The 13079-nt window shown below is 48.8% G+C and overlaps 2 protein-coding genes across 2 annotated transcripts; both read left to right on the plus strand.

Annotated features, from left to right (window-relative positions):
• The first annotated feature begins 207 nt into the window (after positions 1-207).
• RBM7 (RNA binding motif protein 7) lies at positions 208-5665 on the plus strand. The gene is made up of 5 exons (XM_081960626.1): positions 208-363; positions 1228-1390; positions 2237-2342; positions 2721-2799; positions 3603-5665. Exons 1-5 carry the CDS (start codon positions 274-276, stop codon positions 3897-3899), a joined length of 735 nt encoding a protein of 244 aa, XP_081816752.1. The 5' UTR covers positions 208-273; the 3' UTR covers positions 3900-5665.
• Positions 5666-6476: 811 nt separating this feature from the next.
• On the plus strand, positions 6477-12858 carry REXO2 (RNA exonuclease 2). Its single transcript, XM_081960627.1, has 7 exons — positions 6477-6637; positions 7786-7869; positions 8342-8419; positions 9901-10012; positions 10548-10656; positions 11652-11705; positions 12480-12858. The coding sequence occupies exons 1-7, from the start codon at positions 6503-6505 to the stop codon at positions 12607-12609; spliced, it is 702 nt and encodes a 233-aa protein (XP_081816753.1). The 5' UTR covers positions 6477-6502; the 3' UTR covers positions 12610-12858.
• The last annotated feature ends 221 nt before the right edge of the window (positions 12859-13079 follow it).

Raw genomic sequence — 13079 nt, forward strand, 5'->3', positions numbered from 1 at the left:
GGTTGCCTTTTAAAAAAATGTAAAATCCTCCTTTACTCCTCCCACCTGGGACTCCCGCAGAGAGGGCGGAGACACGCATTCAAATCAATCTGGGGCTGCTCAGACTCAGCCCCTTTCGGGGAGGGCTGGGTTTCCTCCCCGCGCGCGCGCATTCGCTACTTGCCTTCTGCGCCTGCGTAGTTTCCGCTTCCCGAGAGCCCGCGAGAGATTTCGAGGTTCCATTTTCGTCTTCTTAACGCGCATGCGCCTGGGAGCCGACGGCGGGCTAAGGCAATGGGAGCGGCGGAGGCGGACCGGACGCTCTTCGTGGGCAACCTCGACCCCCGCGTGACCGAGGAGCTGGTCTTCGAGCTCTTCCACCAGGTACGGAGGCCGGAGGGGTCGGCGGGTGGCCGGGGGGCGGTGTTTCTCTTCGTCCCGCCGCTGATCTAGGCCTGGGGGGGAGGGGGCGCTTTATCCCCGGCGCCTTCCGACAGCCCTGCGAGGTAGGCCGGCTGGCTGAGGAAGAGGGCTGGGCTGAGGGGGGGTGCTTTAAGGATGGCCCCCGTCCGTCGACCCCTCGCCAAGCGCCTCCTGGCCCCCAGGGCCTTTGGGGGGGGGCTTCAAGGTAACAGCTCTGCGTGGGGAGGGGGGGAGGGACGTTGCGAGGGTCCTCGGGGGAAACAGCCGTCCCAGGACAAGAGGGGAGGGCTAGGGGGGGCTGTTTTCTGAAGACCACCCCCCCGGACCATAGCCCCCCCCTCCTTTCTTGCCTGACTCCCTGTTTGCGCCTTCCAGGTTAGGCGCCATTCACCCTAACACGAGGGGCTGAATCCGCAGGTTGCCCAGAGTCGGTGGCTTTGGGTGGCATCTGGATTTAACAAATTAATAAGCAAGCCTCTCGCCCCCCCCCCCCCCTTTCAAGGTCTGGGGTGCCCCCTCCGCCCGCCCCTTTAGACGAGCCCCAGCAGGGAATTGGTAAGCCGGATGGATGGACTGCGTGGGCGCCTTCATGTGGGGGGGGGGGGAGGAAATGGAGTCGCAATCGGGTGTGTGTAAAATGGCCCCAGGGATGAAAAGAGCTGGGAGGGACCTTGCAGGGGGCTTTTAAAATCCAAGCAAAGGGGCATTTCCTGTTGGCGGCAATAGCTTCGGTTCGATTGGCTAGCGCTGCCCCGCCCCCTTCGTGTCAGGAAAGAGCCGGTCTCTTTTTTTATTTAACGTTTTGTTTTGTTTCTTGGTTTGCAGGCAGGCCCAGTCATTAAAGTAAAGATCCCGAAGGACAGGGATGGGAAACCAAAACAGTTTGCATTTGTGAATTTCAAACATGAAGAATCTGTTCCCTATGGCATGAGTCTGCTTAATGGGATCAAACTTTTTGGGAGACCACTCAAAATTCAGTTCCGATCAGGTATCCATGAAACCTTTCAAGTGGCCTAGATGATCTTGGCAAAGTAGAAAGATTGTATTACTTCCCTTGGAGCTCTAGTGTGTAAACCATGAGGGCAAATGGCCGTGTGTAACCATTCTGGATTAAACAGTTGCCATACTTTAGGTAGAAGATATGATAATATTGGCATTGCATTGGGTGTACATTAACATGAACTAATTCTTCTGAGAAGAGGGTGGTTTGTCAGTGCTGGAGAACCATCGCTGGGCTCGTCCAAATTTTAGCTGATTTTATATTTAAATACATGGTGCATCCAAATATGATGAAGATCCTCAAATCATTGTGCTACAAACAGCTGCTCTGTTTCACTGAATGCCGTATGCATTTTGAATTGTTCAGTTGTGAAATACAATCTGCTGCTGCCTCTTTAAACAAATTTATTCCCAATTCAGCCCCATTGCTGAAGTGAATTCTGGAGTCTTGGTTTCAGGGTGTCCATACACTTTAAATCTCACTTTTACTTTAAAGAAAAATGTGAAATTAACTTTTGCGGAATGGGGCTGATGTATTTGTGAAAGAATGTCTGTAGGTTTTTTCACAGCTCAAGGTGGTTCATTTTCATCTGACATGAGATTGCAGTTAACTTTGGCTCCGGTGGCTTTAGTGTTACGTTATGTTTGCATTGTCACCTACTGGGTATTTCAGAAGGTTGCAGCATTTGTTTTGGAAATCTGTTTGTGTGCTGTAGTAGTTCTCTGGTGTGATACTTGAGGGCCAGTTAATTGCTCCATCTTGGCTGCTGGCATCTCGCAGTTTGCCTCCCTCAAGAGCCTTTTGCTTTAATTCATCTTCCAAAATGTCTTCCAGGGAGCAGCCATGCATCTCAAGAGGTCGCCTCGCCCTGTGCCCCACATGGATTTGCAAACGGAAATCCCTCCAGTCCTCAGCTTCTGGCAGCAGCCCACAGCAACAGGTAGGCCTGTGAGGACTTCTCTGCTGGCTTTTAAACTGGCATAATTTACGTTAGAGGGTGGAAAATGAAATTCATGAAACAACAGCACTAAAGTGGAGAAGCTGCGAGTTATTTAAAAAATATTTCAAAGCCACTTATTAAAACAATATCTAAATGTTCTGAATCGTTTCAGATCCATGATTTGAAATCACTACTAGGTCTCCTGAGGCATTTGATAAAGGTGCCTGTTATAAAACTGGTTAATTATAATTTTCTTTAAAGAACTGCTTTATATATAATGAGTTTACAAATATATGGAATGTGGTCCCTTGGAAAAATAAAACTGAATGCCAACTTTATTAAGATTACTACAGCTAATTTCTGCTTTTGACATAAAAGGTTCGAGAGGAACACCGAGAAGATGCCAGCTGGCCAGAGATCCTGCTCCTCTGTTGATAACCATCAAGCAAAGGCCATGGTGAGTGATCCTGCCCAGTGAGATTGGGAAGAGGACAGGCCAGGTCCCTTGAGGGTTCACAGATGGGATGTGAGCCTGCATTTTCCTCTGGGGCAGCGTTTCTTTTCTTAGATGCAGAACTCCTGCAACATCAGCCATGTTTATTCTATGCTGCGGTTACCTGAAGTAACCTCAAACTTGATAGTTCCATCAGCTTTTCTAAGCCTTCTTTTTTCACATGCCAAGGATTCCTCCCTCCCTCCCTCCCTCCCTCCCTCCCTCCCTCCCTTGCAGGATAACTGCCTCCCAAAGATTTTAGCAATGGCTCCAGTGGAACTCCGTGTGCACATTTATATGCAAGTGCAGTAAAACCCCCAAAGTGTACATTGATTGCCCATATTGTGTCTTCGCCTTGCCTGCTGCAACTTTGTCCTCCTCCTTGTTTGTTCCCTCTAGAGCAGGGATCTCCAAACTTGGCAACTTTTAGGACTTTTGTGGACTTCAACTGACAAAATTCCTCAGTCAGCCAAGCCCAAATGTGGAGACTCCTGCTGTAGATCTATGAGAGATTCAAAACAGGAAGGACGTTTCCTTCTGCCTCTTTGGCTTAGCAGACTATAGTTCCACCTCTGCACTTTCACAACAGGGCTGCAGTTGAGGGCTGAGAAGCCTTCCTGCCATCCTCAGCTGGGAGGAGGGGGGGTGGACACCTGGGTTCGGCCTGCGCCTGCCGTGGGAATTCTTCTTGGCAGCGGGGGCCCTCCTCTCCTCGCCCCTCTTGCTGGAGACTCCTGCTGACCCAGGCCTCTTGCCTCCCTATGCAGATGACTTCGGCGTGGCAACAGGCCCCATCGTACGGCAGAAGACACAACTCTTTGCTTCCCGAGCCTATGCCTGGAGGCCAGCAGGGCTACTCCTTCCCCCGGTCCTCAGCCTCCCCAGCGCACTGGCGCTTGGAGCCTCCCCACAAGGGCAGAGTGAGCTCCCACCCATACCAGTCTGGCCACAGGCACCACGGCCAGGATCAGAGGCGGCTTGCGGACTGCGGCTCAAATTACAGCTTCCGGGGGAACCGGGAAGACCATTACCAGGATGACAGGAACTATGGAGGCTGGAGCTGAATTAGCACAGGCGGAGTTACTGGGACGGGGAATGGCGCCCCTGCCCATCACTAGCAAGTATTCAGAGTGGATTTTATGGACATCCTTTCCCTTTTTAAAGCTTCCTTCCTTCCCTTTACAGAGAGCTTGTAGACGGTAACTTCACAAGTTATCTTTTAAAAAGAGGGAAAAAAAGTTTTATACATATCATCTGCAGTTTGTATTTTGAGAGAAAAGAATTTTTGGAATTGTATTAAGTTCCCTTCAGGGTTTAGGCAAAGGGGAAAAAAAGAAGTGCCACACTTTTAAACTGGTAAAGAAAAGAAGACATTGTCTTTATTTTATAAGGAAAAAAAGTTCTGCTGCTTTGGTTTTATTTTGAAACCAACATTGGTATTTTTATAGCAAGAACCCCTGAGGTGGTTCTGGTGTTGCTCAGAAAAAGGGCCGGGAAGGAGAAAGTTTGGTGGCCGTTGATAATTTGGGTAACTGTTTTGCTACGGGAATGAAGTTATTTGAATATTCATTGTATTAAGTGTTTTGCTTCGTGGGATCTACAAATAGAGCAAATTTGCCCGAGGCTTTGATAATCGGTAATGAAGGATGGGTTCTTTACACTGGCAGGCTCATTGGGGTTTTTTTTTTTTAGCTGATGTGATCTCGCGGTTTTTATATCAAGGAGACCCTGCAGTATCTTTAAGTGATTACCACTTCTCAGGAAATTATTGCATTCCTCTGCCCCACACAGCACATGGAGAAAAATTCAAATTCTTTCATAAACACATTGAAAAATAGAAAGTTCTCATTTTCGTAAAGCTAGGAAGCCGATATTTAAATGAAATGAGAAAGAGGTAAGTATTGAATGGAATGTGCACCCATTGCAAGCTTGTAATGAAACATTTCATCATAAAATGACTGGTTCCTGATGAGACCACAAAATGCTCAGTAATTGGAGAGTGAAATCTTGCTTTTCAGTCCCGTCCCCCCCCCCAACGATCTCCATGCTTTCCACCCTTCCACCCCCTTCCTTCCTGGCTTTTGCGCCTAAAATGCCATCACTGCATGCAACTGTAGTTCTTTGTATTCTGAAAAATCTTGATTTGGCACTTGGGGAAAGGTGTTTGCCTGGGAGCACTTTTAATTATAAGAAACTAGCTGGCCTAGCTTTCACTTGGCTTCCGTGTGCATCTCCAGTGCTTCCTTTAAAAACATTAGCCTTTGGAGTGGTAATTAGTGTTTGTGTTTTCTGGGCACACCTGAAACATGGATTGTGTTTCAAATTGCTGCTTTGAGTGAAATTCGTAGCCAGCCTGCATTGGCAACTGGTGTATGTTTCACTTGGAGCGAATTTTAGGGAAGAAGCAGCATTTGTAACCTGGTTCACCCTAATCTTTTCCCCACTTCTACAGTCCCAAGATCACTGTTATTTTTTTCTACCAAACAGAATTCCTTGAAAGAACAGAGCTAGTGTTTTTTTGCTGCTGTTGCTGCTTTGCTTTTTGTTTGTTTGTTTGTTTCGAGAAGAAAGTTTTTAAGCCTTGGTTACACTGCATGTCTGAAGGGGTTGATTTTTGTTAATATTAATGTTGACAACATTGTTCATATGCAAAAAACATTTTCTACTAGTATTTCAATGACCATGATTTTGATGCCATAAATTTAAAAAGCCCCTAAATTTCATTTCTGACATTTTCCAAGAAATATCATTGAGAGTATTAAACATGCCCTTCCTTAGGCTTATGTATATGTATATAATGGCAAAAAATAAATTCCTTTCTTGTAAAAACTCTGTGTGCAAACAAAATTTACTGAGGTCTACATTCATTGCTGGTGGTTCTTTTCAGTTTTCCAAATGTATTTGCCTCTCATATGGGGTCAGCTATATGCACCTGTCTGAAAATGCCTGCCTGGTTTATATATCTTAATTTCCCTGTTCCCCTAAAATCTAAATTCCTAGAGAGGATCTGACAGAATTGATCTGCCCCCAAGAGGGGCTGTGTGTCCAAACCTTGCTTGGGGTGGATATTAACCTGCCCCTCTACTCTTTCTCTTCAGTGATATGTTGCTTTATTTCTCCTTCTGCCATTTCTTTCCCCTGGTAATTTAATTCTAACTCAAAGAATTGAATTTATTAAGATTGCTAATGACCGTCTAGGATCGCGGTGGCTCAGTGACTAAGACGCTGAGCTTGACGATCAGAAGGGTCGGTGGTTCGAATCCCCCCCCCCCAACCCTTGGCAGGCAAATCACCTTGCCCCAGAGCAGCCCATGGAGGGGTGGGGGGCAGTTGCTGGAGTGGTCAAGCCAACTGCCCATTTCCTCCTCCTCCTGCAGGGTGAAGGAGCTGGGCATCTGGAGCTGGCGCTCCGGGCCCTGGGAGGCCAGTCCCGGGTGGCCCTCCGACCTCCAACGCGGATGCTTCCGCCTTCCTTAAAGAGAGAGGGGGAGGACTACGCTTCCCAGCATGCCTGGCGCGGCGCGGCCGCTGGGCGTAGGGGTCGGTTCCGGGACTCGCTCTCCCGGCAGCCCTTGCGGCAGGGCTGGGACGGGCGTCGGGCGGGGAGGAGGCGGGGCCGGGTCGCGCTGCCTGCCGGGAGTCGTAGTCTCCGGGAAGTCCGGCGGGGATGCGCGGCGTCTGCGGAAGCGCCCGCGGCTGGCTGCGGCTCTGCGGAGGCGGCGTCCCCGGGCGCGGCGGGAGGCGAGCCATGGCCGAGGCTGCCGGCCTGATGGGCCACAGGATCGTCTGGGTGGACCTGGAGGTAGGGAGGGGGGGCTTCCTCCTCGAGCCCTCAACTGCCCCCCTTCTAAGAGGGGACCCAGCTTGCGGGGGCGGGGGCTGCAGGGGGGCGGAGGCTTCCCCTCTCCTAAAGCCCTCCCCCCTCTTCTAAGATGGGACGCAGCACCTCCCTCCCCAGGTTGCGGGGGGGGCTGCAGGGGGGGTCTCATCATGGGCAGGCAGAAGCCAATGGGGTGGGGCCGGGGGCATTTATGGGGTCTGCATGCTTTAAAGCGAAGAACCTAGAAAACCCCCCCCCCTTGTTTGCTCCCCATTGGATGCCGGAATTCTCCCCACCTTTGGGGGGACCCCAGAGTTGCATTGGGGTCTTGGCCCCCCCTGGAAAGGCTCCTCCAAGGTGGTCGGTCAAGACCCGGTCTGGCTTGACCAGGCAGGGTGCCCAGCCCAGCTGCAAGCCTCTCCCGCTGGAAGGCCCTTAGATGCTCTCCATCCTGAGTTGCCCCCCCCCCCCTGTCTTCTTCCCTTGAATGCATGATAGTGAATCTCTCCTCCTTCCTCCTGACCAACCACACGCCCCGCGGAAGGTCGTCTCCCCTTCCTCCCCCATCAGTTAGCAGTCCTCCTTTAAGGTCCGGCCTAATTCCCGTGATCTTCCCCTGGCTGACTCTGCTTCTGGTCAAAAGGGCCCAGCAGAGATGACACCACCTGAGACTTCTCAGGAAACAACCACCAAATGGAAAACTGACCTTCTACCGCTGCACTATAGAGAGTATTCTAACTTACTGCCCCTGTGTCTGGTTTGCCAATTGCACAGGGGCAGATAGGACAGCCTCCAGAGGGTCATGGGTTGCCCCCTCCCCTCTTTGGAAGAGCTTTAGAGCTCCCGTTGCCTTAAGAAAGTTCAAAACATCCTTAAAGATCCATCTCTCATCCTGGGCAGCCTTTTTTTTTCAACTATTACCATCTGGCAGACGGTACAGGACAATAAAAACAAGGACAAATAGGCTGAAAAGCAGCTTCTCTCCCAGGGCAGGAACCAAAACTGTGTAGTACAATATCGGGTTTTCAATTTATTTTTATAATTGTAATGTGCACTGAAGACGGCATTTAATTTTGTTGTACATTGTGCAATGGCAATAAGGTAAACTAAACCAAACCTCTCGGACACAGATGACCGGCCTTGACATTGAGAAGGACCAGATCCTGGAGATGGCCTGCCTCATCACAGATTCAGGGCTGAACATCTTGGCCGAAGTAAGTTGCAGCTCCTCCTGGCTCTCCTGACGGCTAGTTAAAGGCAGGGTCCCCAAATTTGGCAACTTTAAGACTTGTGGACTTTAACTCCCAGAATTCTCTGCTGACTGGGGAATTCTGGGAGTTGAAGTCTCCCCCCTCTTAAAGTTATCATGGTTGAGAAACGCCGCTTTGGAAGCTCTTTCATCCACTGGTTTTATTCCAGAATAGGAAGTTGATCTGGAGGACACTTAATGCTGCTATGCCAGGGGTCCCCAAATTTGGCAACTTTAAGACTTGTGGACTTCAACTCCCCGAATTCTCCAGCCAGCAGAGCTTATGCATTCCCCTTGCAGACCTCTTAGGAATGGGGTGAGATCAACAGTAGACAGTTTTAGGTTAAAGTTGGGGGTTTAGGGAAGAAACCACTGAGTCAGTAGTGCATTCCAGGCGTTCATTCATTCATTCATAAATGTCCTCTCTTGGTGGATAGGGTCCTAACCTGATCATCAACCAGCCAGATGAGTTACTTGATGGCATGTCAGACTGGTGCAAAGAGCATCATGGGAAGGTAAGGCCTCCAATTTCTTAGTATGCTGTGCCCAAGTAAGAAAAATGGTTTCATCTCCTTGGTTTCGCCATCCCTCCTCCCACCCTTCCTAGGGTTCCTTCTGCCCCTCCTGAGGAAGGGACCCTTTTCCTTGGGTTTTGTAGCACAGAGGTGGGCACCGAAGCTGCAGCCAGCAGAACCAAAGCTTGGGGATTCGGAGATCGCCGATTCCTGCTGCGACCTGATATCTGAATTTAAATCTTTTTCTCAATCCTCCCACTCTTTATTAGAGGGACTGTGATAGGAGCTCATGGGTGGGAAGGCCATTGATGTCTCTGTTGCAAAGAGAGGTCTCCCCCCAGCAATGGGGCCAGGGTCCCGTCCTGCTCTGAATAATTGGAAGGGAGCCTTGTTTTGGGTCAGGGGTCATGAACCTACCGAGGCAGAGGCGATTCTGGGCCCCTTGTTGAGGAGCATCAACAAGACAAACGCCGTCTGGGAATGCAGATACTTAGGAAAAAGTGCTACTAGACAGTTGGATTTCTCTAAGGTTGCAGATATAGAAAGTTGGACCTTCTATATCTGCAATTTTCCCAGTGGTGGTCTCTGTTAGTTTTCTTTCCCTGGATCCCCTGGAGTGGGGGTCCCTTCAGAGGCTCTGGAATAATAGAGCCTGCTTAGCCTTTCTTGAGGGACGCAGCAGCTCAGTGGCTAAGACGCTGAGCTTGTCGATCAGAAAGGTCGGCAGCTCGGTGGTTCAAATCCCTAGCGCCGCAATAACGGAGTGAGCTCCCGTGACTTGTCCCAGCTTTGCCTACCGAGCAGTTCGAAAGTACGTAAAAATGTAAGTGGAAAAATAGGAACCACCTTTGGTGGGAAGGGAACAGCATTCTGTGCGCCTTTGGCGTTGAGTCATGCCAGCCACATGACCACGGAGACGTCTTCGGACAACGCTGGCTCTTCGGTTTTGAAAGGGAGATGACCATTGCCCCCTAGAGTCAGGAACAACTAGCACATATGTGCGCGGGAACCTTTACCTTTTAGCCCTTCTTTACATTATTGTCATTTTACGTATATACACAGTTTACACATACAACGAAATTCACATAACCCCCAGAGGCCCAACACAGACAACAATACCCAAGCACACCCCCAGCCACCCAAAGAACCCCCCGCCCTTAAACCCCCCAAGCATCCACACAACAGACCAAGCCGTGCTGCCCAACAGCTCCCTGATGGTGACCTTTTAGTTCATTGTTGAGTGCAATTATAGCTCTGGGATAAAAGACGCGTGGTCCGAGTTCTAATTGTTCTGTATCTTCTGCCTTCTGACATCTTCAGGGAGACCCTTGTTCCAAAACGCCTCCCCAGGCCTGGCCTTGTTGCTCTGAGCCGCCCTCTTGGGCTCCATCCCTCAGAAGTGGGTCCCTTGAAGGCTGTGGCGGTTGGGTCCGAGTGTCTCTTGATGCAGCTCTTCACCCGCCTCTTCTCTTTCCTCTCAGTCCGGCCTTACCCAGGCAGTGAAGGAGAGCACGATCTCCCTGCGCCAAGCAGAGTACGAGTTTCTGTCCTTCATCCGACAACAGACTCCGCCGGGGCTCTGCCCTCTTGCAGGTGGGAGCCTTGGACTTGGTCTCTTTCGCCCATTTCCACCGGGGTTTCCCAAGGTTTGCAAGGTTAAAGACGCCTGGACTTCAACTCCCAAAAGTCCCCAGCCAGCCAGCTGTCTGGAGGAATTCTGGGAGTTGACGTTTGCATGGCTTAAAGGGGGAGAGGTTGGGAACCAGACTCCAGGGGTTGGCTTAAGGGACTTAAGGAGACGATCCCTGGAAGAGAATGCCATGGTGCTGGGACGTTGGCCCTGGCAGCTGGAGGTGGGGGCCGGGGGAGTCAGGCCAATGGGGTGGCCAGGCAGGGGCTGCTGGGGGGGGGGGGGGGGCAAGAGGGCAGCCAGGACTTGATTGACTGCAACTTGCTCCTTTGGTATTCAGGACCTCCATTTAATGGACGTTTGGCTTTAAGGGACATTTAGTCTGTTAAATCCAGAGTCGACTGTGATCAGTGGAGAGGAAATGTTGGCCTTTGCATTTTCCTTTGTCTCTCCTGGCTGAGAATCCTGGTTTCACTTGGTGTTTTTCCTTCTGGACAGGAAATTCTGTTCATGCCGACAAGAAGTTTCTTGACAAACACATGCCACAGTTCATGAAGCATCTGCATTACCGGATCATCGACGTCAGCACCGTGAAGGAGCTCTGCAGGTTACTGAACGCTCGGTGTTGGACTTTTCCTTCAGCTGGCTGGCGCCCTCCAGAATTCCCAGTTGTGGGAGAGAGAGGAGGGTGGACTTGGGATGAGCAGAGGTTGGGAAGGGAAGCTCAGTGAGGCAGGAAAACATCTGGCATTTTAGGTGCTACGTCAAGGTTCTCCTGCCCTACAATTCGGTGGGGATTTTGAAGGCTTTATAGCTTACGCTTAACTTTGCTGAAAACGTACAGATAGTCCTTGACTTACCACCACAAAATTGAGCTCCAAACATCTGTTGCTAAACAAGACAGTTGTTAAGTGAATTTTCCCTGTTTTATGACCTTTCTTGCCATAGTTGTTAAGTGAATCACCGTAATTGTTAATAAGACAGGTTGTTAAGTGAATCTGGCTTCCCTGAACACCTGACACACACACCCCCGGACACTACAACCATCATAAATATGAGTCAGTAGCCTGCAACGGTCATAATTGTAAAAAATGGTCATAAGTCACTGTCAGGGTCCCAAATGGCATCCAAATCAAATCAGAGTCCGAGGCAAAGGATTCCTCAAGAGTTCCAATGGATGAAGAGAGCCACGTTGGCACATCTGGGAAAACCTGAATCTGAAGGCTTCCCCGTTTTCCCCACCCAGTTGAAAGTTCGAGACCCTGCCCCCTCCCCACCCCCACAGGTCCATCCCATGGTCAGTCAATGATGGCTTCCGAGCCTGACGGTCATTTTTTCCAATGCCGTTATAACTTTGAACGGTCACTAAATGAACTATTGTGAGTTGAGGATTACCTGTATTTTGTCATCGCCTTTTTGAGGAGTTGAGGTTGACAAATAATACACATTTTTAGAAAAAGTCTTTACGGGCCTTAAATGGTTTTTGGTAAAGCTGATTTCTGAGTTGACAAAGCATTTGACTCTTGTGGGCCCAGTTCTTCCAAGCTTCTGCTTTGGCTTCCTCAGCATGGGGACAAGGGTTCCCTCTTCCTTTCCACCCAGGCGCTGGTATCCTGAGGACTACGAGGCCGCTCCCAAGAAGTCTGCTTCTCACAGGTAAGGCTCTCCCGAGGGGCCCCGTCTGATCCTAAGCGTCCAGCATTTCACTCCTGCTTCTTCTGACAGCCTAATTTAGGCAAAGGGTTTAAGGGCGGCCGCCAGAGTTATCATCCCTGCGTGCAGCATCTACGGATCTATGGTAAATACCACCTCTGGCTGCCACCCCCCCCCCCAATCTCTTATTATTTTTAATTCAAGGTTTTTTAAAAAAATGCAAATTATACATATTATAGGAATAACGTGTTATCTTTTCTTTTACGTCCTCTCATTTACATAGTCCATTTTATATCATAGTTTTGTTTTCACTTTCAGCCAGTTACAAGTTATTCTCTTCTATTATTTTCATCTTTATACTTATTTTGCTTAATGCATAAACAATATCTTCAATTGCACCTTCAAAATTACACCAAATTTTCATTTCTTATTTTCTCCATTTATATATTTTACTATGAACAACATATATCTTCTAATTCAATTTAAACCTAGAGAGCATTTCTTTCAATTTTTCTACAGTTAACAATATACTATAATTTCTTTATTTCTTAATTAATTACATAACAGTAAAATTCTTACTACTATTCCCTTCGATCTACTAATGTAACTCTTTCCCCCTTTCTTTCTCTTTTAACCATTTTCTCTTGGGCTCTCCAAAATTCCACTTTTAATTCTTTTCTTCTCCCCCTTTCTCCTAACTTCTTCTTTTTCCTATTTTTGTGGTCATTGTATCCTTTCTTCAGAGTATTTACCTTGATTACTGAATCATTTGTTCAGAGCCCTGGATGACATCCGGGAGAGCATCAAAGAGCTGCATTTCTACAGAAATAACATCTTCAAAAGGAGAACAGATGAAAAGAAAAGGAAACTGTTGGAAAACGGGGAAAGTGAACAGCCTCTTAGTTGATCCCGCATCCCGATCCTTTAGGAAAACCTCCAGAGCCCAAGGCAGTCTTCCTGCTGAAGAAAAGAACCTCCTTTCAGCTCCGTCGCTTTCTTAGAACGGCGACGTGAGAGGATCCCGGGTGTGGTAGGCATTTCAAGGTCTGCCTCAGTTCAGAAATAGATAATACTTGCAGTCCTTGGAGAATGGCTTCCATTTGGCCCCCAAAACCCCTCAATTGTTTTAGAATTAAAATCAAACCTCTCTGCAAAATGCTTGCCTCTTTCCTTGCTTTCTGTGGCTCAGTTTTGGTTCTCTAGGAGGAGGATGTGGGGGCGTTAGCAGGATCTACAGAATTCTAAGATCCATTTGAACAAACCACCTTTGTTCAGTACAGATTGTTCCTTAGCATAGCCCTTGAAAATTGTTTTAACTTTTGACCAAAAAACAAAACCAAACAATCTCCAGATTTATGTTTAACTTGAGTGAGAAGC

The sequence above is a fragment of the Natrix helvetica genome, assembly GCF_964273705.1.
Source record: "Natrix helvetica genome assembly, chromosome: 8".
Lineage (NCBI taxonomy): Eukaryota > Metazoa > Chordata > Lepidosauria > Squamata > Natricidae > Natrix > Natrix helvetica.

What these genes read in the sequence shown, in the direction of transcription:
- RBM7 (XM_081960626.1), top strand. Translation starts at nt 274, where the DNA reads ATGGGAGCGGCGGAGGCGGACCGGACGCTCTTCGTGGGCAACCTCGAC. An exon ending in GCAGCAGCCCACAGCAACAG is followed by an intron (nt 2,343 to 2,720) that starts GTAGGCCTGTGA and finishes TTGACATAAAAG; the next exon opens with GTTCGAGAGGAACACCGAGA. An exon ending in ACCATCAAGCAAAGGCCATG is followed by an intron (nt 2,800 to 3,602) that starts GTGAGTGATCCT and finishes CTCCCTATGCAG; the next exon opens with ATGACTTCGGCGTGGCAACA.
- REXO2 (XM_081960627.1), top strand. Translation starts at nt 6,503, where the DNA reads ATGCGCGGCGTCTGCGGAAGCGCCCGCGGCTGGCTGCGGCTCTGCGGA. An exon ending in TCGTCTGGGTGGACCTGGAG is followed by an intron (nt 6,638 to 7,785) that starts GTAGGGAGGGGG and finishes TCTCGGACACAG; the next exon opens with ATGACCGGCCTTGACATTGA. An exon ending in GCAAAGAGCATCATGGGAAG is followed by an intron (nt 8,420 to 9,900) that starts GTAAGGCCTCCA and finishes CTTTCCTCTCAG; the next exon opens with TCCGGCCTTACCCAGGCAGT.